Source organism: Hyperoodon ampullatus, assembly GCF_949752795.1.
Source record: "Hyperoodon ampullatus genome assembly, chromosome: 19".
In the NCBI taxonomy this organism is placed as follows: domain Eukaryota; kingdom Metazoa; phylum Chordata; class Mammalia; order Artiodactyla; family Ziphiidae; genus Hyperoodon; species Hyperoodon ampullatus.
In genome coordinates, this window is record NC_136932.1 from 19256324 (window position 1) to 19268489 (window position 12166).

Sequence of the window (12166 nt, forward strand, 5' to 3'; positions counted from 1 at the left end):
CGTCTGCTACAGCGTGGAAGGCTGCTGATGGGCACGTAGGTGCCTCCTCGGACCAGAAAAGCAGCCCAAGCCATCGCCACGCCGGCCCCCCCGAAACGGGGGAAGGCCTCGCAGTTCCGCGGGGCGGGGCACCCCGGCGCCCATGCAAATCAGCCGCGGTCGGGCCCGCCCACCCCACGGCTCCGGAAGCTGCAGTCCCCTCGCCCAGCTCCGCGCGACGTCTCCCGGGGCCACGTTTTCGCCGCCGGGCCCCCTGCCTCGCAGCGATGGCGATGCGGATGGCTGCGCGGCGCGGGCGGCCAGTGCGGGTGCTGGTGGACATGGACGGCGTTCTGGCCGATTTCGAGGCCGGCCTCCTGCGGGGCTTCCGCCGAAGCTTCCCCGGGGAGCCGCACGTGCCGCTGCAGGAGCGCCGCGGCTTCCTCGCCTGCGAGCAGTACCGAGCCCTGCGCCCGGACCTGGCGGTAGGGAGTGTGTGTTGGGGCGGGGGGCGGTGCGGGGCCGCCCTGGAGCGGGGAGCCCCGACCCCACAGGACACCTGGGAGCGGGGAGATCTCCCCTTGGGTCAGGACTGTCTCTGCTCCATGTCCAGTGACACCTTCCTGTTTAAAATTAACAAAGCTCTCACTTCAGAATCCACAGTTCACCTCGGGACTAGACAGCCTGGGGGAGTACTTACCCCTGAACAAAGTCCTCTACCTGAGACTCTGATTTGGGGACCGAAGTCCCCCAGGAACTTCACTTTGAGAGTCCTCGCTGGGGCTGGAGAGGTCTGCTGGGATCAGAGCCAGGACAGGAACACTGTATCTTTCAGGACAAAGTGGCCAGTGTGTATGAAGCCCCAGGCTTTTTCCTAGACTTGGAGCCCATCCCTGGAGCCTTGGAAGCAATGCGGGAGATGAATGACATGCAGGAGTGAGGAAGGGCGGGGAGGGAGGGGGGTGAGGAGCAGGGGCTGGCACCACCCTGTCTAACCGCCCCCCCGCCGCGCCTCCCTGCAGCACCGAGGTCTTCATCTGCACCAGCCCTCTGAAGAAGTATGACCACTGTGTGCCTGAGAAGGTGCGGCTGCCCCAGCACTTCACCCGCAGACTTAGGCTCCTAAGTCCTGATCTTTTAACGAAAGTGGCAGAAACAGAGACAGTCGGGCGGTGGTGGGGGGGGGTAGAGGGGAGCCATATCTCTCATGAGCTGCTGTAGACCCTCCCTCACTGGCCCTGAATTCAAGGGCCCATCAGGCCCTACTGACCCACCTATGCCCACCTCACAGTACCGCTGGGTGGAGAAGCACCTGGGGCCCCAGTTTGTGGAGCGCATTATCTTGACGAGGGACAAGACGGTGGTCTTCGGGGACCTGCTCATTGATGACAAGGACACCATTCAAGGTGGGAGCCCTTTTCCCTAGCAACCTCCAGGCATCTAGCCTGCTGGGATTAGGGAGAGGGAGTAAACATAACCAGATTACAGAGTGATTCCCTGCCTTCCTCCCGTGTCCTGTCCCAGGCCAAGAGGAGACCCCAAGCTGGGAGCACATCTTGTTCACCTGCTGCCACAACCAGCACCTGACCCTGCCCCCCCCACGGAGACGGCTGCTCTCCTGGAGGGACAACTGGAAGGAGATTATAGACAGCAAGCGGGGAGCCCTGCAGCGGGACCGAACCGGCCTGGGGCTGCCCCAGCAATAAGGCGAGGGGCCATGGCCGTGGACAGTAGCTGAAGGAAGGGAAGGCAGACCAGCAGGGAACCCGGGCAGAACTGAGCGACAGGGCAGCATCATGGCAATGACCCCTCAGCACTGTGCCAGCCACCTGAACCCTCCTGGCAGAGCTGGCCTGGAAACATGGTGGGAAAATCAGGAACGTTTTTAATAAAACACTTTGGCTCACTGCTCTCTTAAGGCCTTTTATTTGGGGGAAGCGAAGGGACAGGAGCCCCACAGGGGCAGCTGGGACAGGGGCCAACGAGGAGGCCTTCGCCTCCCTCCCTCTCGTCTCCTTAGTCCATTAGTTCCATGGTCTGCCCACCTCTACATCCACCTGGAAACCATTCCTCTCGAATCTGCCTTTCCTTGGCCATGTAAGAGGTCATCCTTGGGCTTCCCTGGTGGCACAGTGGTTAAGAATCTGCCTGCCAGTGCAGGGGACACGGGTTCGATCCCTGGTCCGGGAAGATCCCACATGCCACGGAGCAACTGCGCCACAACTACTGAGCCTGTGCTCTAGAGCCCGCGAGCCACAACTACTGAGCTCACACACCACAACTACTGAGCCTGTGCTCTAGAGCCCGCGAGCCACAACTACTGAGCCCGCAAGCCACAACTACTGAGCCCACATGCCACAACTACTGAAGCCTGCGCGCCCTAGAGCCTGTGCTCTGCAACGAGAAGCCACTGCAATGAGAAGCCTGTGCACCCCAATGAAGAGTAGCCCCCGCTCACTGCAACCAGAGAAAGCCCATGCGCAGCAACAAAGACCCAACGCAGCCAAAAATAAATAAAATTTTAAAAAAGAAAAAAAACAGAGGTCATCCTTAAGGGAGGCCAGGACCTTCCACTGCTCCTGAACCCCACCTTTCCAAGGGGGCCCACACCCCTTCCCCTGTGCTGAGCAGCTGACACTAGACTCTGAGCCATTCTCTTGCTGTCAGTATCTGGTCCCATCTCCCTTGAGCACCTCTCTTGTATCCCTGAAGCCAGCCTGAGACAGATTTCCAGGGACAGGGACTGCCCCCCCTCACTAACCCTGATGGCAGAGAAGGCAGGCCAGGGCTTCCAGGCAGGTACCATGGGGTGGTGAAGGGAAAAGACAACAGCTCAAAGAGTTTGTGCCTGTATTCTAATGTGTCATTACCCTCATGGCCTCCGTCTTAATGCCTGATGGCCATGTTAACAGTCACTGGGCTGCGACACTCAAGATCAGGGACCACGTCTTCATCTTTGAAGCCCTAACATGGTGCCTGGCTGATAGGCCTGTGTGGATAAACAGTTAATCCTGGGCCACAGAGTTCTCCAGGCCAGCATCCACCATGCCCAACACCCAGCCTGGAGAGCTTGCAGGACAGGTACCCAGCCTCCACAGCAGTGGACACAACACTTCCCCAGCTTCCCAGGGCCCCGAAATACTTTTAACAACAAGGCTTCTCATTTCTATTTCTCAGAATTACTCCCGACACTTCTGTTAAGGGATGATGCCTATTTCCTCAAGCTCAGGCAATTCTCCTAAGCCCCAGGCCCAGCTGTTCCTCAGGAGAAACACCATCTGTAGAGCCTCTGGGTCTAGGGACCTGTTGCTTCTCACACGAGGGTGACAGCTTGGTGGCGGGGTAGGCCAGGAGGCAAGACCTTCGCCTCTAGCTGGTTGAGAGTGGCAGCGTGTCAAAACGGCACCCTTCGATTTCCTTCTCCACGTGTCTCAAAGTCTGGCTTCCTCACTCATCTCCTGGTGCCTTTCATCACAGTGTAAACATCTGTCACACAGAAAACTCGCCTTTAAAGTGGCTGACAAAGCACCATTTGGGGAGAATGTGCACAGTGGGAGCTTCGCTGCTCCCACTTCCTGAGTCCCCACCGGGATTTTGGTCTTGTCTCTGGCAGTGCCAGTGCCGCGGCCTGAGGGCTCCTTGGATCAGGGCTGCTGCGGGGCCTCAGTCCTTGGCAGTGGGATCCCCAGAGCAGAGTGAGCCCGCCAGCTGCGGGCTTCGGCCACCTGGCTGGGGGAACAGAAGTCTTCCAGGAAGATCTGGGCCAGGTTCCGGAGCCTCGCGTTGGCTGAGAGGGAGAAGCGCAGCATGCACTGGATCACGGGCATGGCAGTCAGCTCAGGGTGGGAGCTGGAGCCCGGCGAGCTCAGGTACATGATCGTGGTGACGGCGGACAGCACGGTCTCCTCGTTGGGACTGGACAGGCAGTTGATGATGAGTGGGACGCCCCCAGTCTGCAGGATGTGCTCCTTGTTGGCCCTGTCTGAGCACAGGTTGCAGAGGCCTCCTGGGGAAGAGCAAGGTGAGTCTGGATGCCTTAGCCCTGGGCCTCCTTCCATCTTTCCTCTGCCCACTGAGTCCCAGGGAAGGTCCAGGCCTGAGAAGGTGGCCCAGGAACAAGGGATCCGAAGTCTACTCTGATCTCCAGCCCTCCCTTTCAAGATTCCAGAAAGGCCTGCCTGACCTCCGCTGCCCAGCCTTCTGGAAGTGGGCACTGATCCCTTTCCCTCTTGGTTCAGCCAGCTCAATGACTGATAGGCTTTCCTTTTTTTTTTTTTTTTTAAGTAAAAAACATAAACAAAACCCACAGTGTATCATCACTTTAGAAGAATTAAGAAATATAGGTAAGGGGTGGGATAGGGAGGGTGGGAGGGAGGGAGACGCAAGAGGGAAGAGATATGGGAACATATGTATACGTATAACTGATTCACTTTGTTATAAAGCAGAAACTAGCACACCAATGTAAAGCAATTATACTCCAATAAAGATGTAAAAAAAAAAAAAAGAAATATAGGTAAGGTGATGGTTTCACAGGTATATACATATGTCAAAACTTATCAAGTTATACTCTTTAAGTATGTAAAACTTATGTGTCAATTATACCTCGATAAAGCTGTCAAAAATATTAGAAGTCAAAATATAAACCATCTTAATCCTACCACCCATTTAACATGTTTTTCGTCCCACAATTTTTAAATATGTGACTACATATAAATATTTAATAACAATGTGATACTCTTATTCTGTAAGCCAGCTGTTTTCATTTAACCATGTCCTGTGAACATCTCTCCATGCCAATAAATCTACAATCATGGCATCATTTAATAGCTGTGCAGTCCACCCACTTTATGGAAACAGCATAATTGAGAGTTTAAAGCATTTCAGCATCATTCCCTCATCACTATTAGTAGGAATCTGGGGGACAAAAGAAAAGGACAGAGTGAGAGACCCGTGGTCCTGGATCTAAGAACCACTGCTCAGGTAAGATGCCCGGACCCCTCATTCTCTCCCGTCAGGCCTGAAGCACTCGATGTGGGAAGGTGATTTTCGTGGGTCCTGAGTGAGCTTCCTGCCATCAGGGCACCCTCACCCTTAGGTTCCTACTCCAAGTAGAGAACGAACTTCTAGCTCATTTGCATAACATGGCCGACCAGTCCTGAGTGTCCAATCAGGAGTGAGTTACAGCCCACCCACTTCCCCGGCACCTCTAGAAACAAGCAAAGAGGGGACCTGCCCCCACCGACCGGCAAAACCCAACTAGGACCTCTTTCCCAGCAAGAGGGGACAGGTGCAGGGAAGTGGGGCGGGCCTGGCAAGGATCTCCGCCAACTCCAGGGAGGTAGAGCCACCCCTTCCCTAGCAGTACCTGGGTAGGGAGACATTTTACCCATTCAGCCTCCAAGGACTTCCCACTGCATTTGGAATAAAATCCAAACTCCCTTCTGGGATCCTTGCATGGTGCCACCCTCTTGCTAGTAACCAGCACATCACTGCTCCCTGGCCAGTGTGGTTTCCCTGGAGTACCCCATTAGCCACTCCCTGCCACATCCAGGCACTTCCCTCATCACCCTGTCTCATTTTCTTCATATGCTTAGAACTTTGAGAAATCTTCGTGGAATTTTCTTGCTCACTGACCGCTGAGCCCCACTAGAAGGTACTGTGCCATGCGGTCAAGACCTAGGCTGTCTTGGGATTTCCCTGGTGGTCCAGTGGTTAAGACTCCACGTTCCCAATGCAGGGGGCCTGGGTTTGATGCCTGGTCAGGGAACTAGATCCCACATGCTGCAACTAAGAGCCCGCACACCGTAACTAAAGATCCCGCACGCAAAAACGAAGAGCCCCCGTGCCGCAACTAAGACCCGCCGCAGCCAAATTAATTAATTAATTATTTTTAAAAAAGAAAAAAAAGACTTAGGCTGTCTTATTCCCAAGACTTCCTGGGTTTCTGCCACAGGGGGCGCTCCGCAAATATTTGCTGGAAGGATTTTAAAGCAGTGAGCAGGGGAAAAGGGTTGCACTGCAGAGGGTCAGGAGGCTGGATGGAATGGCTCCCTGGGACCCTGCGCACCTTGGACATCTGCAGTTCTGAGGGACGGAAGAGGCTGAGTGGTGCTCCTGAACCGAGGAAGATGGGCAGCAGGAGGCAGACTCCAGGCACCGATGGAGAGGTCCCTCCCAGTGTCTACCTCAGCACCCATTCACTCCAGTGGAGCCCTTAGCACAACCTGGGGTCATCCTGCTGATTACCTTCTTTACTTGCTGTCCCCCCATCACTGGGCACCACAGGGTAGTGATTTACCTCTGTATTTCTGGAGCCTGCAACTGAGGATTCTCGCTGGACACATGCTGGGAACATGACTGAACCCCACGAAGAGTTATCACCACCCCCATTTAAGGGAAAGAAGCTGAGGCTGTTGAGTAACTTGACCAAAGTCCCAGAAGATGGGGAGCCCTTTGCTACTCCCATGGGAAAGGGTGTCCCTTCAGAAACCACAAGGACAACTAATCCTACCATGGGCAGATGCCAGGCTCAGCCAGGAGCAGGGACAAGTAGAAATGCTGTGGCACAACTACTGAGCCTGCGTGCCACAACTACTGAAGCCGCGTGCCTAGAGGCCGTGCTCTGCAACAAGAGAAGCCACTGCAATGAGAAGTCCGCGCGCTGCAACGAAGAGTAGTCCCCGCTCACCACAACTAGAGAAAGCCCACGCGCAGCAACGAAGACCCAATGCAGCAATCAATCAATCAATCAATAAATGATGCCACCTCTTCTAAGAGCCTTCCATGACCACCCTAACCAGTCCCTCTCCCCAAGAGGCCCTCCCCTCACCACCTTCACTTCTTTTCTTCATACCAAAGTAGAAAAAAAGAAAAAGTAAAAAAGCAAAAGAAGAAAATATTCATAGATTCTGACAGAGGACTCATATCCAGAATATATAAAGAATTCCTACATATCAGTAAAAGATGAACAACACAATTTAAAAAATGAGCAAAAGACTTCGATAAACTCTGCACAAAAGGGTCAATATATGAAAATGTGCTCAACATTCCTTATCAGAGAAATGAAAATTAAAACCACAATAAGAGGCCACTACATACCTATCATAATGGCTAAAACAAAAAAAGACTGATGATCCTAAGTGTTGGTGGGGAGGGAGTGCCACTGGAACTCTCATATGCTGGTGGTGAGGAGTGTAACATCGTGATTACGGTGGAAAGCTATTTGGCAGCTTCTAACACAGTTAAACATACATGTACCCTACGACTCAGCAATTCCACTCCTACCCAAATCTATCTGAGAAAAATGAGCACATATGTATACAAGGAATACCTGAGAGAAATGAGTACCTATGTATACAAGAAAACTTGTACAAAAATTATCACAACAGCTTTATTCATAAAGGTTCCAAACTAGAAACAGCTCAAATCTCCATCAGCGGGTGAATGGATGAACAAACTGCGGCCTATTCATATAAAGACATGAACTAATGATACTGTAACAATTTGGATGAATCTCAGAAACATTATGCTGAGTGAAAGAAACCAGATACTATATCCTGTATGATTCCTTTTACATGAAGGTCAAGAACAGGCAAAACTGATCCATGGGGATAGAGGTTAGAATAATGGTTACCTCAAGGTGGAAGACACTAACTGGCCGAAGGTACGAGGGACCTTTTTGGGGAGATGAAAACATTCTGTATCTTGATTTAAGTGCTAGTTATATTGATGTACATATACCTTAATGAATTTAAAAATTCATCAGACTGACACTTAAGCTATGTGCATTTCACTGTATGCTGATCCTGCTGCAATTTAAAAACTGGTTACCAGACAAAAAGGAGAACAAGTTCTGACTGGCGGATGAACATATTTTGGACAAGCCTGGCAAGATAAAGAGAAAGAGTACAAGAGGCAACGACAGGGCCCTTCTAGGTGTGGGGAGCCACAGAAACCCTCGGGAGAGACAAAAGAGAAAACCCTAGTGCAGTCTGGGATGAGAAAGCTGGCGGGTCAGAGAGGGCAGGTAGGGGATCTCAGGTCACAGAGCAAGTAGGGCATTGGTGCTGGAAGGGACAGGAGGGTCTAAGTATTGTCCTGGGGATTAAATGAGGTCATGCTGACAAGTGCTTAGCCAGCACCTGGTGCCTGAGAGGGCTGGGCAAGTCCTTGGAGACAGTGGCTCAAGACCGTTACATCTGAGGATCCGCCCGAGGACCCGCCCGCCCCAGGGTACTGGGCTGGCCGTGGTCAATCCCAGGTCAAAATCTTCACTGGGGGCTATTTGTTCTTGGGTTTTACTTCAGTATCTTGAAGATGGTTTTCTCTGAAATTTCAGGACAGACATTCAAGGGACAGAACAGCATATAGAGAAAGCTACTATTATATGTAAGAAGGTAGGAGACAAATATACATATATGTATATGCTCACATTTGCTGGTTCCATATGAGGGGGGAACAGGGTGGAAGGGATAGGAATGGTAGTGAGACCATACTGGTAATACAGTTTTGACTTAAACAGATATGTTTTGTATAAGTTAAAAAAACCAAATTAAATTTTTAAAAATCATGTCTTTTCACACTTCTGACCTATATTTCAGTTCTAAAATTTTATCCTACAGGTACACTCCCACAAGTAAGAAATGACATACAAATAAGGGTACCCACTGTCACACTGCTCATGAGAGCAAAATGGAAACAACCCAAATGGCCATCCTCAGGGGCCGGCTAAATGTTAGTCCCTTCATGCAGTGGACATCATGCAGCATTTACAAAGAATCAGGCAGCTCTTTATGGGCTGATACTGCAGGTTTGCCAAGACATGGTGCTAAGTTAAAAAAAAAAAAAAAAGACAGAATATAGATACAGTATATTACAACATGTGTAGGATACGCAAAAAGGTATACATAGTATACAAACAAATATATAAGTATTTGTTTATCAACCCCTAAAATATCTCTGGGAGGATACACAAGAAACTAGTAACAGTGGTTGCCTCCAGAAAAGGCTACAGACCGAGTTACTGTTTATTACCTACCCTTTTGAATTCTGTACCATGTGTGTCAATTATGTAGTCACATAAATTAATAAAACACACACGCACGCCCTGCTTGTGCCTAGAACTGAGAGGAAGGGGGATTGGTCTCTGCCAGTCGGGGAGGGAGGGCGGAGGGGCCTGGAGCCAGCCTTCCCAGCTGGTGTGGAAGGGAGCAGTGGGGTGAGGACCTTGAATTCACCTCTTTCCTGTAACAAGTGGATGGCTGAGGAATTTCTTTTTAAGCAGAAAGATGTGTGACCCCAGGACACTAAATGATCAGTGAGAGAAGGAGGTACAGGGGAACCCGAGAGTACGGAGGATGGAGCGAGGGCTCTGTGGTGGGCAGATCTAGCTAGAATCCCAGGAATGCCCCAGGGGACTCGGGTGGCCAGAGCAAGCAACTCCATCTCTCTAAGCCTAGGTTTCTTTATCAGTAAAACGGGAAGAGAGAATTAAATAATGTAAGACCCCTCCCTGGCACACAGTAGATATGAACCAAGTATGCACTTGTTTATAGCCTCGGAGGCTGGCACAGGGCATATCTTCAACCCACACACAGAGAAAGGGCTGGCACATACAGGTAGGGTTTAACAATGAGAAAGCAAGTGCCCACGTAACCAGCACTGAGGTCAAAGACTGAAACACTGTCATCAGTCCAGAAGCCTCTGCACGTTCTTTCCTGTTTCAGCTCTCTCCCCTTCTCAGAGGTGAACCTCTTCCTGACTTGTAAGCAATGCAATAAAATAATTTTAAATTAATAAGCAGGACCTTTTAAATTTTTAATAAAAAAATTTTTACTACACACACACCCCTAAATACTATAATTCAGTTCTGCCTCTTTTTGGACTTCATAGAAATGGAATCACACTGTACATATTATTATGTGTCTAGCATCATTTGCTTAACGTTATGTTTTTAAGATAATTGCAAGGAGCTGTAGATTGTTCATTTACCTTGCTAAGCAGTATGAATATCCACAATATTGATAATTCATTCCCACTGTTGACTGTTTCCAGTTTAGGACTGTTACAGACAATACTGCTGGTGACATTTTTGCATGTGTCTGGACGTGCATGTACCTAACCCTATGATTGTAACTGCTGGGTCACGCGGCATGCCTATCTTCAATTTTACTAAATCCTATTTTCCAAAGAGAGGCGGCTCAGGATTCATCTACCAGCCTTTTTCAGTACACCACCACCATCTGGTGGCAGCTACAGGTATTGCAGGAAATAGAACAGAGGAAAGCGATTTAACCTGAATCGCGGGAGGCCACCTACTTGCATTCTGTTGTAGTAACAAAACTGCCGAGTATTCCGTGACATACTAGGATTCAGCCAGTTTTCATGGAAGCACAGAATTATCTCCTGGTTCCTTTACATCTCCATACACCATCCAGAATGGTGCAGGTGTGCACACACAGCATATAAGACACCAGAGAATCAACCAATGGTGCTTCAGTCCAACACTCCTAAATTAATACCAAAGCCTGCCAGAGTTTTTATTTGGGGCATGAGCTCTGAATTCTCTCACTCATTCAAGTATTTACTGAGATCCTGGCTTTTTATCTGGTTCCTGATAATTCACCCACTTCCTATCCCCCATCCCAAATGAGGGTGTCTCTGGCTTGACCAGTGCCTGTCTCCCTGTGGTACTTCCTCCTACTACTGCCCGGGCACCCACTGTGAGGCTAAAGATCAACTTTCATACCTTTTCCTATCATTCAATGATGTTTTTCCAGAAGGACCGAATCCCTGGAACAGATGGGTGATAAGACACTATCCCATCCTACCTCACCTCTCTGGGAGACTCGGGAACTGTTTATCCTCAAAGGGGTCTGGATACCTAGGGGACCTTGCAGCTGCAAGCACTTTATCTCATTTAATTCTCTCAACAACTCTGTGAGGCAGGTACTGATCCTCCCCCACCTGACCGATGATGGGAGAAGGGAAATCACATGCCCAGAGTTAAGTCGGGGAGTGAGGACTTGAACCCAGGCCTGCCTGACCCCAAAGCCCCAGTCTTACCAAACTCCCTATATTCCTTGGCAACAAACCAACATTGGTTTTAGTTCGGCCAAACCATGGCCATGGGCAATCTAACCCAGCAGTTATTCCAGAACCAAACGCACTCAGGGCTGCAGCACGAAGTCATGGCCAGGACTCTGCGCACATTCCCCGGCCCCATCCTCGTCCCAGGCCAAAAGGCCTGAGCATTCAAGACATAACAAAGATAAGCAAGGGACTCTGATCTCATGGAGATCACCATCTCAGACCTGCCACCAGAGACAAAAGATTCAAAGCTACAAAGCCCAGCACAGAATAAGCACTGCCAGTGTTTCCCATTTAGCACCACAGACATGAACAGAAAACAGCAAGAGTAACAAAATAGGCTTCTAAGCACCACTGGGACTTTCCTTTTTTTTTTTTTTTTGCGGTACGCGGGCCTCTCACTGTTGCAGCCTCTCCCGTTGCGGAGCACAGGCTCCGGACGCGCAGGCCCAGCGGCCATGGCTCACGGGCCCAGCCGCTCTGCGACATGTGGGATCTTCCCAGACCGGGGCACGAACCCGTTTCCCCTGCATCGGCAGGCGGACTCTCAACCACTGCGCCACCAGGGAAGCCCCAGAGCCTCAGCTTTCTTGTTTGTCAACCATCTGTCTCACCTACTAGAATGTAAATTCCTTGAGGGCAAAGACCCTTTTCCCAACTTGTTCACCATCTCTCCAACATCTAGAACAATACCTTGCTCGCACAATATACGCCCAATAAATATCTGTCCAGTGAATAATTCAGTAGGTCTTAGACCATAACAACTACAGGAGTCACAAGCCATTCCAAGTCACCGCTACTTCTCTTGATGGTAAAACTTTTTTTTGGCTGTGCCCCAAGGCATGTGGGATCTTAGTTCTCCAACCAGGGATTGAACCCGTGCCCCCTGCAGTGGAAGCACGGAGTCTTAACCACTGGACCGCCAGGGAAGTCCGATGGTAAAACATTAAGTCAAAGATGTTTTAAAAGGGCACTCAACTTTTTTCCCTCCAATGGGGCTTCAATCCATTCCCTCATTTTTGATCTCACCTCTACGCGGGAGGGAAGCTAGACAGGCAGAGGGGGCCCTGGGAGTTCCAAACCTGATTCAGGCGAGCCG

At 50.6% G+C, this 12166-nt stretch overlaps 3 protein-coding genes across 4 annotated transcripts in view; 1 reads left to right on the top strand and 2 right to left on the bottom strand.

The window, feature by feature from the left end:
• The first annotated feature begins 243 nt into the window (after positions 1-243).
• On the top strand, positions 244-1885 carry NT5C (5', 3'-nucleotidase, cytosolic). 2 transcript variants are annotated; one of them, XM_079725632.1, is made up of 5 exons: positions 244-464; positions 815-915; positions 1002-1062; positions 1271-1385; positions 1461-1885. In XM_079725632.1, the coding sequence occupies exons 1-5, from the start codon at positions 267-269 to the stop codon at positions 1715-1717; spliced, it is 732 nt and encodes a 243-aa protein (XP_079581758.1). In that variant the 5' UTR covers positions 244-266; the 3' UTR covers positions 1718-1885. The 2 variants fall into 2 exon arrangements, with proteins under 2 accessions (XP_079581758.1, XP_079581757.1); XM_079725631.1 differs by having other exon boundaries at positions 1504-1885.
• A 1738-nt stretch (positions 1886-3623) lies between these two features.
• Positions 3624-4230, bottom strand: ARMC7 (armadillo repeat containing 7; the record flags this gene model as incomplete). Its single annotated transcript, XM_079725746.1, has 1 exon — positions 3624-4230. Exon 1 carries the CDS (start codon positions 4035-4037, stop codon positions 3624-3626), a length of 414 nt encoding a protein of 137 aa, XP_079581872.1. The 5' UTR covers positions 4038-4230.
• Positions 4231-4882: 652 nt separating this feature from the next.
• SLC16A5 (solute carrier family 16 member 5) overlaps positions 4883-12166 on the bottom strand; it is a gene marked incomplete at its 3' end in the record, with an annotated part of 14309 nt that continues 7025 nt past the window's right edge. The window contains exon 4 of the mRNA XM_079725515.1: positions 4883-4893. Coding sequence (XP_079581641.1) covers positions 4883-4893 — 11 coding nt within the window. The remainder of the gene's footprint in view (positions 4894-12166) is intronic.

Coding starts and splice junctions, on each gene's coding strand:
- NT5C (XM_079725632.1), top strand. CDS start 267: ATGGCGATGCGGATGGCTGCGCGGCGCGGGCGGCCAGTGCGGGTGCTG. Junction 1,063..1,270: donor ACCACTGTGTGCCTGAGAAG/GTGCGGCTGCCC, acceptor CCCACCTCACAG/TACCGCTGGGTGGAGAAGCA. Junction 1,386..1,460: donor TGACAAGGACACCATTCAAG/GTGGGAGCCCTT, acceptor AAACATAACCAG/ATTACAGAGTGATTCCCTGC.